The sequence below is a fragment of the Oncorhynchus masou genome, chromosome 2, assembly GCF_036934945.1.
Source record: "Oncorhynchus masou masou isolate Uvic2021 chromosome 2, UVic_Omas_1.1, whole genome shotgun sequence".
In the NCBI taxonomy this organism is placed as follows: domain Eukaryota; kingdom Metazoa; phylum Chordata; class Actinopteri; order Salmoniformes; family Salmonidae; genus Oncorhynchus; species Oncorhynchus masou.
Window position 1 is genome coordinate 12949981 of NC_088213.1, and position 14601 is coordinate 12964581.

Consider the following 14601-nt stretch of genomic DNA (forward strand, 5'->3'; position numbering starts at 1 on the left):
GTAAACCTCTGACCCACTGGCAATGTGATGAAAGAAATAAAAGCTGAAATAAATCATTCTCTCTACTATTATTCTGACATTTCACATTCTTAAAATAAAGTGGTGATCCTAACTGACCTAAGACAGGGATGTTTTTCTAGGATTAAATGTCAGGAACGGTGAAAAACTGAGTTGAAATGTATTTGGCTCAGGTGTATGTAAACTTCCGACTCCAACTGTAGTTCAGGTCTATGCTAACTATACTGTAAACCTCATAATAATATATCAGCGTGGTTTCATTTGACACTTTTCTCCATCAATGTGTGCTATAAAAAGTTGATTATTGAACAGAGTTTAGTCAACAGAGCGATGCATAATTACCGACCTTTTTATAAAACACATTGCTGAAGAAGTGTCAAATTAAATCACACTGCAAGATTATAATGAGTTTTATTGTATTTGTCACCCCAAATGTTATCAGTGCAGTTGTAGTCCAGTATTCTAGGCCAAATCCTGGACTCCAGTACCAACAATCCCCCTGTGCCAGGTTCCTTGTCGGCTGGCCCAGTTAGAGTTTTCTATGAGGAACATCAGACAGTTCTCACTGGGGATGTACAGTATAGCAGACTCAATGTGGACTTGGCTCAGTTAGAAACTCCTCTAAGGCCTAATTTATAACCTACATAGGTATGGACGCAAGAACTACGATTAGCTTAGGAAAATGGTGATCCTGCGAAGTCACATAGCAAAAATACCCTAACGTGTGCAGCTCCGCAATTTGTAACTCGACCCAAGTACGCAGATCGTAGTAGTAGCTCATTGTGTTCTTGTGTTGCATACGTATGTACGTAAGGTATAAATGATCTAATTGCTTTCTAAACCAGTGATCTGGACATGTTCATAAAGTGCCCCAGGGCGAGACCGGTTCTGCTTTTTAAATTATAATGAATAAGGAAGGAGACCTGATCTTAGATCAGCACTTTTACTCTGAGATGCTTGATTGATGTATACTGTACGGTCCCTGACCTTTTCACAAATCCTGCTGTATTAGTCTAACCGGAGTATTATGCAAACGATGAACTGAAGAACACTAAAAAGAATCTCATAAATGAATAGTGAACAGCTAGATAAAAACATAATAAAACCCTCAGAAAACCACAGGCTTTGTTATGCTGAGCAATATTCTGTCATCTCTCCACTGAACCTCTTCTTCGAACTGAAGACAAAAAAGTGAACGATAAAAAAGCATCACAAAACAATAAAGAGTAAGTATGACAACCACTTCACACAGCCAATATTCATTTCAAAGGACACCTACAAACAAAAGTTGCTACTTTGCGAGAGAGAGGTCCAGTCACACAGACACAGTAACAGTCAGAACAGTTGCCTTTTATTGTGGTATATTCCAGTTTACACCTGTTGCCATGATGTGTGCATCTAACTATTTACAGACTACTACAGTGTGCTGCGGCTCACAGTCCCTGTGCTCAGGGGAGAAGTTTCCCCGAGGTACAGATCTAGGATCAGCTTCCCCTCCCCAATCCATCGGTGAGGAAAATGCTAAAGTGACCCAAGATCAGCATCTAGAGGCATCTTCGTAGGTCAGAGTTTTTCATCCTGAATCTTGTTCTGGAGGCAGCTCGGCAGAGTGGTCACTAGAGGGCGCAGCCACAAAGTAATAAAATCTGATTTTAAACCTAACCCTAACGTTAACCACACTGCTAACCCTAATGCCTAACCCTAACGTTAACCACACTGCTAACCCTAATGCCTAACCCTAACATTAACCACACTGCTAACCCTAATGCCTAACCCTAACGTTAACCACACTGCTAACCCTAATGCCTAACCCTAACGTTAACCACACTGCTAACCCTAATGCCTAACCCTAACGTTAACCACACTGCTAACCCTAATGCCTAACCCTAACGTTAACCACACTGCTAACCCTAATGCCTAACCCTAACCTAACCACACTGCTAACCCTAATGCCTAACCCTAACGTTAACCATACTGCTAACCCTAATGCCTAACCCTAACGTTAACCACACTGCTAACCCTAATGCCTAACCCTAACCACACTGTTAACCACACTGCTAACCCTAATGCCTAACCCTAACGTTAACCACACTGCTAACCCTAATGCCTAACCCTAACGTTAACCACACTGCTAACCCCCTAATGCCTAACCCCCTAACGTTAACCCTAATGCCTAACCCTAACGTTAACCACACTGCTAACCCTAATGCCTAACCCTAACGTTAACCACACTGCTAACCCTAATGCCTAACCCTAACGTTAACCACACTGCTAACCCTAATGCCTAACCCTAACGTTAACCACACTGCTAACCCTAATGCCTAACCCTAACGTTAACCACACTGCTAACCCTAATGCCTAACCCTAACGTTAACCACACTGCTAACCCTAATGCCTAACCCTAACGTTAACCACACTGCTAACCCTAATGCCTAACCCTAACGCTAACCCTAACCTACACTGCTAACCCTAATGCCTAACCCTAACGTTAACCACACTGCTAACCCTAATGCCTAACCCTAACGTTAACCACACTGCTAACCCTAATGCCTAACCCTAACGTTAACCACACTGCTAACCCTAATGCCTAACCCTAACGTTAACCACACTGCTAACCCTAATGCCTAACCCTAACGTTAACCACACTGCTAACCCTAATACCTAACCCTAACGTTAACCACACTGCTAACCCTAATGCCTAACCCTAACGTTAAATAACATTTTTACAATATAGACAATTTTGACTTCGCATCTGTCTAAGGAGGATTCGCCCAATTCTGCTCCAGAACAAGACTCATGACAATAAACGTCAACCGGCAGTAACTTCACCCTTCACCCATTAGGTGGGGGGCTCAACTCCAGTCCTCTCCTAACGGGCAAACCTGACATCAAACTGAGTGGTCCAGTGCTTCATTATCACGTTATTGTGTCTACTTTTGAATGATTATATTAAACAAGAGAAATCCTAGTTTACAACCTGAAGTGCGTACTTCCTCATGTTCATTTTTGCAGTATGAAAATGTTCTCTCCCATTTGTGCCAGGAACACCTGAAGTGGCAAATAAATCACTAGCATAAAAGGTTGTGTTCCAAGCCAACTACATTGCAGACGTTGCATTGCATCAACCAACGGTTGCTTGCCACGTCATCGACTGCAGTCAGGCATCAGATTGCTACATCATAGGATGTGGTTTGCTGATATCTTCAACATCTATCCAGGCGTTTTGATATCTGCCAGGAGTCTGCAATGTAGTCAGCCTGGAACACGGCCTAAATGAACTAACTTGAGAGGGAAACCAAGGAGGACTGGAGTAGAGCATCCCCTGGTTTACTGTTAACTGGGTGACGTGTGTGTGATCGGCCATCTTGGTTTGCGTACTGTCTCTGAGCTCAGGTTCATGAGTGGAGATGTGAATCTCACGCTGTGTCCCAGAACTAGGAAATAGCTTCCCCAACCTTTCATCACCACCGCTACAGTTGATGATGAGACAAGGACGTTCTTCAAACTATTGGGACACAGCCTTAACGGCAGGCAGTTTGCATTCAGTGGTTTTAAGGCCTCTTAGGAGACTAGATGGGTAGGCAGGGCTTGAGTGGAGGGACTGTTTCTTTACTTGAATCAGATTCTTATGAAGTGTTACAATGCCTTATAAACGTTCATAGCACATTCAAACCACATTGCAATGCAGTCATGGACCGTTACCAAACTGTAAAGTAAAGCAACGAGGCATGGGGCCACTAAGATGTCATACATCCACGATACATCAGAACCTATTGTGTCGTGTTGCTTAATTAATACAACATGTCATAATGCTCTATAGAAGGTGCTATGAATGTTTAGAAGGTGACACAGCACCTCATAAGAAGCTTCTGCAAGTGTTAGTGTTTCTGACAGCCTGGGAGATTGGTGCAGTCGATACCACTGACTGAACTAATACAAGTGTCTCTCCCAGTGACTGAACTAATACAAGTGTCTCTCCCAGAGGTGCTCAGTTAGTCAACAGTAGAAACGTCAAGTATTTACTGTATTAAACACTCTCACAAGGCAGAGAATAACTCCCTACTTCAGAGCTCCCTACTGCAGCTATGTGCTTTTGGCTAGTAGTTAAACTATCTAAAGCAAGGAAAGGAGAGCAACATTCAACTTAATTCTGCTCAAGAGACGATGAGAAATGATATGTGTGTTTTGCTCTCTCTGTGAGTAATGCTACTTTCAATACATTCAGGTTAGCTCTGTAGTGTTTTATATTGTTTTTACAATCTACTGTATGTACTGTCTGTTATTCGTCTATTTCAACTACAGTACTTCAATATACTGTATATGTCTATTTAGAAAAGGCATTGCACAAAATCCCATGAATTAAAACTCTGGTTATTATTATAATAGCTAAAGATAAATAATATCTGGTGCACCTCATCACATTCTACCAGATAATTCATCCAAAAATAACTCTCATTAAAATACATTATACAGCAATTATACTAAAATAAAAATATCAGAAGCTGTGTACAGAAACAAATCCAGCTGTTGACCGTATACTGTACAGATCATCTGTTTCAGTTCACAAAAACATTGGCTGGGTAGCCGCTTTGTTGTTTTTGTTTGAATTGCAGATTGCCCCTTTAACAAAGAGAAAAAAGTGAAATAAACATTGTACTCGTAATATTCTGGAACATCGTACACCAATACAATATAAATGTAAATGTAAAAGATATACTGTAGACATTGTGTACCGTCTGTCTTTCATCATAAATACACAAATGTCAATAAGTAAATATAGGCAACAATAAATATAAAGGATCAAACTTGCAACATTCCCCTCTGAACAAAGTCATTTTGAATGTGTACTGACGTTTTCCTAATACCACTGCCCATCCCGTGGCATAACAACTAAATCATGTAGAAAAGAACATAGACTTGATTCCAATACCACGAACATAGGTCAGATTCACATTAAACAATACATGTACCTCACTCTTCAAACGTCCACATAGTCAATCAGAGGGCTGCTCCTGTAATTGGACTGATACCTTATAGCTCACACGTATTCAGTCCTTTTACAATTATCCAGAATAAACAGGGGCAGAGGGAAAGTGTGCGACTTTGAGCACTTCGTAGAGCACGACTCGGAGCACTTCATGACTTCATAGTGCATATGGGCACGACGATGACCAGGATCACAGTGCAGGCGGCCGCGGCAATCAGCGCTCCAATCTTGCACACCTTGGCCCTCCGAAACTCCGCTTCCTTCCTCTTCAGCAGCGAATCGTAACCCGGCGTGTAGATATCCTCCATCCAGTACTCCAGGTTATTGGGGTTCAATGACTCCTGCGTCTGAAAAGGAAAGAAGGGGTTTGGGGGTGGAAAGGACATTTGGAGTTCAAGTCAAACAGTTTTCCCACTGGGATGTGATTTTAGCAGGTTGGGGTCATTTAAATTTTTTACGCCAGTCAACTCAGAAAGTAAACTGAATTTCAAATTCAAAAATGGAAGAAAAAAAATCTATTTTCTTTTCAATTAATTCTTAATAAACTGAAAAAGAAAGGTATTTATGTCAAAAGTTGTAACATAAAATTAAAAAACAAATTCACTGCCTGAACTGAGTAACATCAATTCAAATTGAGCTCAACCCTGGATTTTAAATAGAAAGGCTACGTCCCAATTCTGCACTCTTCTTGCAAAGTGCACACTTGCACATTCCTAGTCATGGATTTAAAATAATTGGATTGTTGTAAATATTGTCCAGAGGGATATTTCACCATTGGGAAATGCATTATGGAAAGTGTGCAAGTGCACACTTTGGGAAAGGGGTGGAGATTTGGGACTCAGCCAATGAGGAAGCAAGAGATTAAGAGAGAGATGGATTTAGTGGATCTGAAAGACAAAGAGGGAGAGAGATAGGGCAGTGAAAGAAGAAGACATTTAATGAAGGAGAGAGCTACTCTGAGTCTGTCTGATGAGGAGGGACAGCAGTATTCAAATGATTCATTCAAGTGTTATTGTGACACGCACAAATGTGGTTCTGCATGACGACTTCCTCACTGTACAGTATACTAGGGCCAAGTTACATTGTCGAGGATCTAGAACCACATTGACTGAAACAGGACGGTGGGAGAGAGTTTATGTAGGTGAAACAGAGAGGTACATTTCATGAAGAATTCATTGATTATTGAGGAGTTATTATGATTTCATTCTGGTTGAAACAGGACAACAGGCAAACAGATTGAATTCCCTTCTTATCCCATGTCTCATTTGGTTTGTGTGAGTATGCTATGGGGGGCAAAAATTATTCTTCCAAGATTGGATTTCTAGCAATTATACATTGATATTTTAATTGACTCTCACATTTCAAAGAAAGATTGTAAGAGAGAGCGATGGGGGGAGATAGAGAGAGAGAGAGAGGGAAAAAACAGGAGAGAGATCAGATGAGAGAGAGAGAGATAGAGAGGGAGAGAGAGAGGGATAAAACGAGAGAGAGATCAGAAGAGAGAGAGAGCGAGAGAGATCAGAAGAGAGAGAGAGAGAGAGAGAGAGCGAGAGAGAGAGAGAGAGAGAGAGAGAGAGAGGGGGGATAAAACAAGAGAGAGATCAGAAGAGAGAGAGAGCGATAGAGAGAGGGGACTCCTATGGTAGGTACACCTATAGCTCATCTCTTGGCAGTAGTACTGTAGACTACTTTATCACTGACCTCAACCCAGAGTCTCTCAGAGCGTTCACAGTCAGTCAGCCCACTGACACCCCTATCAGACCACAGCAAAATCACAGTCTACTTAAACAGAGCAATACTCAATCATGAGGCATCAAAGCCAAAAGGAACTGAGTAACATTAAGAAATGCTATAGATGGAAGGAATGCAGTTTGGAAACGTACCAAAAAACAATTAGGCAACAACAAATTCAATTCCTTTTAGACAATTTCCTGGGTAAACGTTCCACTGTAATAGTGAAGGTGTAAACTTGGCAGTAGAAAATCTTAACAGTATATTTGACCTCTCAGCTTCCCTATCAAATCTAAAAATCTCAAATAGAAAACCGAAGAAAATTAACAATAATGACAAATGGTTTGATGAATAATGCAAAAATCTAAGAAAGAAATTGAGAAACCTGTCCAACCAAAAACATAGAGACCCGGAAAACCTGAGTCTACGCCTTCACTATGGTGAATCACTAAAACAATACAGAAATACACTACGGAAAAAGAAGGAACAGCATCAGAAATCAGCTCAATGTAATTGAAGAATCCCATAGACTCTAACCACTTCTGGGAAAATTGGAAAACACTAAACAAACAACAACACGAAGAATTATCTATCCAAAATGGAGATGTATAGGTAAACCACTTTTCCAATCTTTTTGTCTCTATAACAAAGAATAAAGAGCAAAAACATATACATGACCAAATACAGATCTTAGAATCAACTATTAAAGACTACCAGAACCCACTGGATTCTCCAATTACATTGAATGAGTTACAGGACAAAATAAAAACCCTCCAACCCAAAAAGGCCTGTGGTGTTGATGGTATCCTCAATGAAATGATCAAATATACAGACAACAAATTCCAATTGGCTATACTAAAACTCTTTAACATCATCCTTAGCTCTGGCATCTTCCCCAATATTTGGAACCAAGGACTAATCACCCCAATCCACAAAAGTGGAGACAAATTTGACCCCAATAACTACCATGGAATATGCGTCAACAGTAACCTTGGGAAAATCCTCTGCATTATCATTAACAGCAGACTCTTACATTTCCTCAATGAAAACAATGTACTGAGCAAATGTCAAATTGGCTTTTTACCAAATTACCGTACAACAGACCATGTATTCACCCTGCACACCCTAATTGACAAACAAACCAAACAAAGGCAAAGTCTTCTAATGCTTTGTTGATTTCAAAAAAGCCTTTGACTCAATTTGGCATGAGGGTCTGCTATGAAAAGTGGTGTTGGGGGTAAAACATACGACATTATAAAATCCATGTACACAAACAACAAGTGTGAGGTAAAAATTGGCAAAAAACACACACATTTCTTCACACAGGGTCGTGGGGTTAGACAGGGATGCAGCTTAAGCCCCACCCTCTTCAACATACAGGAACTCAAATCCTTCTGTTCACCTGATTTAGAATTCCTCACAATCAAATGTAGACCGCATTACCTACCAAGAGAATTCTCTTCGATTATAATCACAGCCGTATATATCCCCCCCAAGCAGACACATCGATGGCTCTGAACGAACTTTATTTAACTCTTTGCAAACTGGAAACCATTTATCCGGAGGCTGCATTCATCGTGGTTGGGGATTTTAACAAGGCTAATCTGAAAACAAGACTCCCTAAATTTTATCAACATATCGATTGCGCAACCAGGGGCGGAAAAACCTTGGATCACTGTTACTCTAACTTCCGCGACGCATATAAGGCCCTGCCCCGCCCCCTTTCGGAAAAGCTGACCACAACTCCATTTTGCTGATACCTGCCTACAGACAAAAGCTAAAAAAGAAGCTCCCACGCTGAGGTCTGTCCAACGCTGGTCCGACCAAGCTGACTCCACACTCCAAGACTGCTTCCATCACTTGGACTGGGACATGTTTCGTATTGCGTCAAATAACAACATTGACGAATACGCTGATTCGGTGTGCGAGTTCATTAGAACGTGCGTTGAAGATGTCGTTCCCATAGCAACGATTAAAACATTCCCTAACCAGAAACCTTAGATTGATGGCAGCATTCGTGTGAAACTGAAAGCGCGAACCACTGCTTTCAATCAGGGCAAGGTGTCTGGTAACATGACTGAATACAAACAATGCAGCTATTCCCTCCGTAAGGCTATCAAACAAGCTAAGCGTCAGTACAGAGACAAAGTAGAATCCCAATTCAACGGCTCAGACACAAGAGGCATGTGGCAGGGTCTACAGTCAATCACGGACTACAGGAAGAAATCCAGCCCAGTCACGGACCAGGATGTCTTGCTCCCAGGCAGACTAAATAACTTTTTTGCCCGCTTTGAGGACAATACAATGCCATTGACACTGCCTGCAACGGAAAAATGCGGTCTCTCCTTCACTGCAGCCGAGGTGAGTAAAACATTTAAACGTGTTAACCCTCGCAAGGCTGCAGGCCCAGACGGCATCCCCAGCCGCGCCCTCAGAGCATGCGCAGACCAGCTGGCTGGTGTGTTTACGGACATATTCAATCAATCCCTATACCAGTCTGCTGTTCCCACATGCTTCAAGAGGGCCACCATCGTTCCTGTTCCCAAGAAAGCTAAGGTAACTGAGCTAAACGACTACCGCCCCGTAGCACTCACTTCCGTCATCATGAAGTGCTTTGAGAGACTAGTCAAGGACCATATCACCTCCACCCTACCTGACTCCCTAGACCCACTCCAATTTGCTTACCGCTCAAATAGGTCCACAGACGATGCAATCTCAACCACACTGCACACTGCCCTAACCCATCTGGACAAGAGGAATACCTATGTGAGAATGCTGTTCATCGACTACAGCTCGGCATTCAACACCATAGTACCCTCCAAGCTCGTCATCAAGCTCGAGACCCTGGGTCTCGACCCGCCCTGTGCAACTGGGTACTGGACTTCCTGACGGGCCGTCCCCAGGTGGTGAGGGTAGGTAACAACATCTCCTCCCCGCTGATCCTCAACACTGGGGCCCCACAAGGGTGCGTTCTGAGCCCTCTCCTGTACTCCCTGTTCACCCACGACTGCGTGGCCATGCACGCCTCCAACTCAATCATCAAGTTTGCGGACGACACAACAGTGGTAGGCTTGATTACCAACAACGACGAGACGGCCTACAGGGAGGAGGTGAGGGCCCTCGGAGTGTGGTGTCAGGAAAATAACCTCACACTCAACGTCAACAAAACTAAGGAGATGATTGTGGACTTCAGGAAACAGCAGAGGGAACACCCCCTATCCACATCGATGGAACAGTAGTGGAGAGAGTAGCAAGTTTTAAGTTCCTCGGCATACACATCACAGACAAACTGAATTGGTCCACTAACACAGACAGCATCGTGAAGAAGGCGCAGCAGCGCCTCTTCAACCTCAGGAGGCTGAAGAAATTCGGCTTGTCACCAAAAGCACTCACAAACTTCTACAGAGGCACAATCGAGAGCATCCTGGCGGGCTGTATCACCGCCTGGTACGGCAACTGCTCCGCCCTCAACCGTAAGGCTCTCCAGAGGGTAGTGAGGTCTGCACAACGCATCATCGGGGGCAAACTACCTGCCCTCCAGGACACCTAAACCACCCGATGTTACAGGAAGGCCATAAAGATCATCAAGGACATCTACCACCCGAGCCACTGCCTGTTCACCCCGCTATCTTCCAGAAGGCGAGGTCAGTACAGGTGCATCAAAGCTGGGACCGAGAGACTGAAAAACAGCTTCTATCTCAAGGCCATCAGACTGTTAAACAGCCACCACTAACATTGAGTGGCTGCTGCCTACACACTGACACTGACTCAACTCCAGCCACTTTAATAATGGGAATTGATGGGAAATGTTGTAAATATATCACTAGCCACTTTAAACAATGCTACCTTATATAATGTTACTTACCCTACATTATTCATCTCATATGCATACCTATATACTGTACTCTATATCATCGACTGCATCCTTTATGTAATACATGTATCACTAGCCACTTTAACTATGCCACTTTGTTTACATACTCATCTCACATGTATATACTGTACTCGATACCATCTACTGTATCTTGCCTATGCTGCTCTGTACCATCACTCATTCATATATCCTTATGTACATATTCTTTATCCCCTTACACTGTGTATAAGACAGTAGATTAGGAATTGTTAGTTAGATTACTTGTTGGTTATTACTGCATTGTCGGAACTAGAAGCACAAGCATTTCGCTACACTTGCATTAACATCTGCTAACCATGTGTATGTGACAAATAAAATTTGATTTGATTTGATTTGATATATATCAACGAATTGGCTCGGGCACTAGAAAAGTCTGCTGCACCCGGCCTCACCCTACTAGAATCCGAAGTCAAATGTCTGCTGTTTGCTGATGATCTGATGCTTCTGTCACCAACCAAGGAGGGCCTACAGCAGCACCTAGATCTTATACACAGATTCTGTCAGACCTGGGCCCTGACAGTAAATCTCAGTAAGACCAAAATAATGGTGTTCCAAAAAAGGTCCAGTAACCAGGACCACAAATACAAATTCCATCTAGACACTGTTGGCATAGAGCACACAAAAAACTATACATACCTTGGCCTAAACATCAGCGCCACAGGTAACTTCCACAAAGCTGTGAACGATCTGAGAGACAAGGCAAGAAGGGCATTCTATGCCATCAAAAGGAACATCAATTTCAACATACCAATTAGGATTTGGCTAAAAATACTTGAATCAGTCATAGAGCCCATTGCCCTTTATGGTTGTGAGGTCTGGGGTCCGCTCACCAACCAAGACTTCACAAAATGGGACGAACACCAAATTGAGACTCTGCACGCAGAATTCTGCAAAAATATCCTCCGTGTACAACGTAGAACACCAAATAATGCATGCAGAGCAGAATAAGGCTGATAACCACTAATTATCAAAATCCAGAAAAGAGCCGTTAAATTCTATAACCACCTAAAAGGAAGCGATTCCCAAACCTTCCACAACAAAGCCATCACCTACAGAGAGATGAACCTGGAGAAGAGTCCACTAAGCAAGCTGGTCCTGGGGCTCTGTTCACAAACACAAACACACCCTACAGAGCCCCAGGACAGCAGCACAATTAGACCCAACCGAATCATGAGAAAACAAAAAGATAATTACTTGACACATTGGAAAGAATTAACAAAAAAACAGAGCAAACTAGAATGATATTTGGCCCTACACAGAGAGTACACCGCGGCAGAATACCTGACCACTGTGACTGACCCAAAATTAAGGAAAGCTTTGACTATGTACAGACTCAGTGAGCATAGCCTTGCTATTGAGAAATGCCGCCGTAGGCAGACATGGCTCTCAAGAGAAGACAGGCTATGTGCTCACTGCACACAAAATGAGGTGGAAACTGAGCTCCACTTCCTAACCTGCCCAATGTATGACCATATTAGAGAGACATATTTCCCTCAGATTACACAGATCCACAAAGAATTTGAAAACAAATCCAATTTTGAAAACTCCCATATCTACATATCTACAGTGTGCCATCACAGCAGCAAGATTTGTGATCTGTTGCCACAAGAAAAGGGCAACCAGTGAAGAACACACACCATTGTAAACACAACCCATATTTATGCTTATTTAATTTATCTTCTGTCCTTTACCATTTGTACATTGTTAAAACACTGTATATATATATAATATGACATTTGTAATGTCTTTATTGTTTTGAAACTTCTGTATGTGTAATGTTTACTGTTAATTTTTATTGTTTATTTCACTTTATATATTCACTTTATATATTATCTACCTCACTTGCTTTGGCAATGTTAACACATGATTCCCATGCCAATAAAGCCCTTGAATTGAAATGAATTGAATTGAGAGAGAGAGAAAGGGATAAAACAGGAGAGAAAATAAGACAAACAGAGAGAATCAGCAGGAGCCAGCAACCTCATTTTCCACTGCTCTGCATGTACATGTCCTCTGTGGCTCTCCTCTCAGCATCCAAGATCCAGCAACAACCAGTGGTGTTCAGTATAGGTTGGCAGGCTACCACCCATAGAGCTGTAGTCAAAAGTAGTCAACTATGAAGGGAACAGGGTGCCATTTGGGACGCATCCCGTCCAATTTTTTGGAAGAAACGCCCCTTGAAACTGATTTTGGGACAGTTTTGCATATCCCCCATAATAGTTCAGGTTAGGATTCAGGGGGAATAAAATGATCCTACATTTGTGCCTGAGTGAGATCCTGGGAGACTTCTGTCTCTGACACTACAGCCTTCCCATTTCTCCCATCTGCTTGTTTCTCTGACAACCCCCACTTGGTTAGCCTCATCCCCCTTCAGTGTTATTGCCTATATGGACCCTGTGATAAACATTTGCGGTGGTTGGCGAGAATCAATGGCCGCCGACGGTAATCCGTGTCCTTGTGAATGTTTGTTTCCATCTGGCCCCCTGGGAGACATGGGAAGGAGAGGGAAGCTGTAACATTCTGGACAACAGAGTTGCAATCTGGGATTGGTACATACACTTTTTTACTTTGAAATCAATTACATAATATGTTATTTTTAAGAATATAAATATGATACAGTCGGAGGCCATCGGTTCTCGCCAACAACCGCTCAAGTTTATCACAGGGTCCATTATTCCTTATGAGCTTATATCAACTGTCGAACCCAAAATATGAGCTTGTTTACCTCCATTTGTTGTAAATAATGTTTTACATTTACATTTACACCCTTTTACAGAGCAATTTATAGGAGCCATTATGCCATTATAGTATCTTGCTCAAGGGCACGTCGGCAGATTTCTCACCGGCTTACTGGTCCAACACTCTGAAACGCCAGGCTACCTGCCACCCAATGTAAATGTAATCACTGTACAGCTTAAAAACAAGATTAGAACTATGACTTTCTCACGGTCAGTCCTTGCATCCACAGCTCCATCTATGAATCTGAGACTGGTTCCAGAGAGAGACAGAAAAGCATGTATTGTAAGAAGCTTAATGCCTAGCCGTTCATAATTGGAGATAAGATAATAACTAATTCACTGCAGAGTTGATTATCTCTCTCAACAGAACACTACTGGCCTCATTCACTATAGTTCAACTTTGAATAAGGAAATCTTAGTGATTTTCTGATCTACATATTACAAAAACCATGGTTTTCTATCTACTGTGCAGTGTGTCGATGCAATGCTTGCTTTTTTCAAATCAATCTCTCTCTCCTCTAGTCACACTGCTTTATTAAAATACATCCTGATCCTCCTCTGAGTAGTTTTTGCCCCTCATTAAGATTCACAACATACATCTGCAGTTCATGGGTATAGGGTTTATCCAAATCCCTCAATATTATGCCTCTCTCTCTCTCTCTGTGTGTACGGGTGTGTGTATGGGTCTGTGTACCAGGCTAATGAATAGGACAATGGGACATCTTCCCCGGCTTGTTACTGTTCTCTCTCTCTCTCTCTATCTCTCTATCTCTCTCTCTCTGTGTGTGTATCTCTCTCTCTATCAATTCAATTCAATGGGCTTTATTGGCTTGGTAAACATATGTTAACATTGCCAAAGCAAGTGGGGTAGATAATATACAAAAGTGAAATAAACAATAAAAATGAACAGTAAACATTACACATACAGAAGTTTCATAACAATAAAGACAAATGTCATATTATATATACATATATATATAGATATACAGTGTTGTAACAATGTACAAATGGTTAAGGAAAAGGGCTATATATATATATATATATATATAAACAATATAAATATACACTATATATATATATATATATTTACACTGTATACATATATACACTGTATATATATATATATATGGGCTTTATATATATATATATATATATATATATATATATATATATATATATATATATATATATACAGTGTTTACACTGTATACATA

At 41.7% G+C, this 14601-nt stretch overlaps 1 protein-coding gene across 1 annotated transcript in view; it reads right to left on the bottom strand.

Annotated features, from left to right (window-relative positions):
* Nucleotides 1-2484: 2484 nt before the first annotated feature.
* The window catches only part of minar1 (membrane integral NOTCH2 associated receptor 1), a 52899-nt gene continuing 40782 nt past the window's right edge, over nt 2485-14601 (bottom strand). Inside the window, exon 4 of the mRNA XM_064985601.1 lies at nt 2485-5352. Within this exon, the coding sequence (XP_064841673.1) occupies nt 5155-5352 (198 nt within the window). The 3' untranslated portion in view covers nt 2485-5154. The remainder of the gene's footprint in view (nt 5353-14601) is intronic.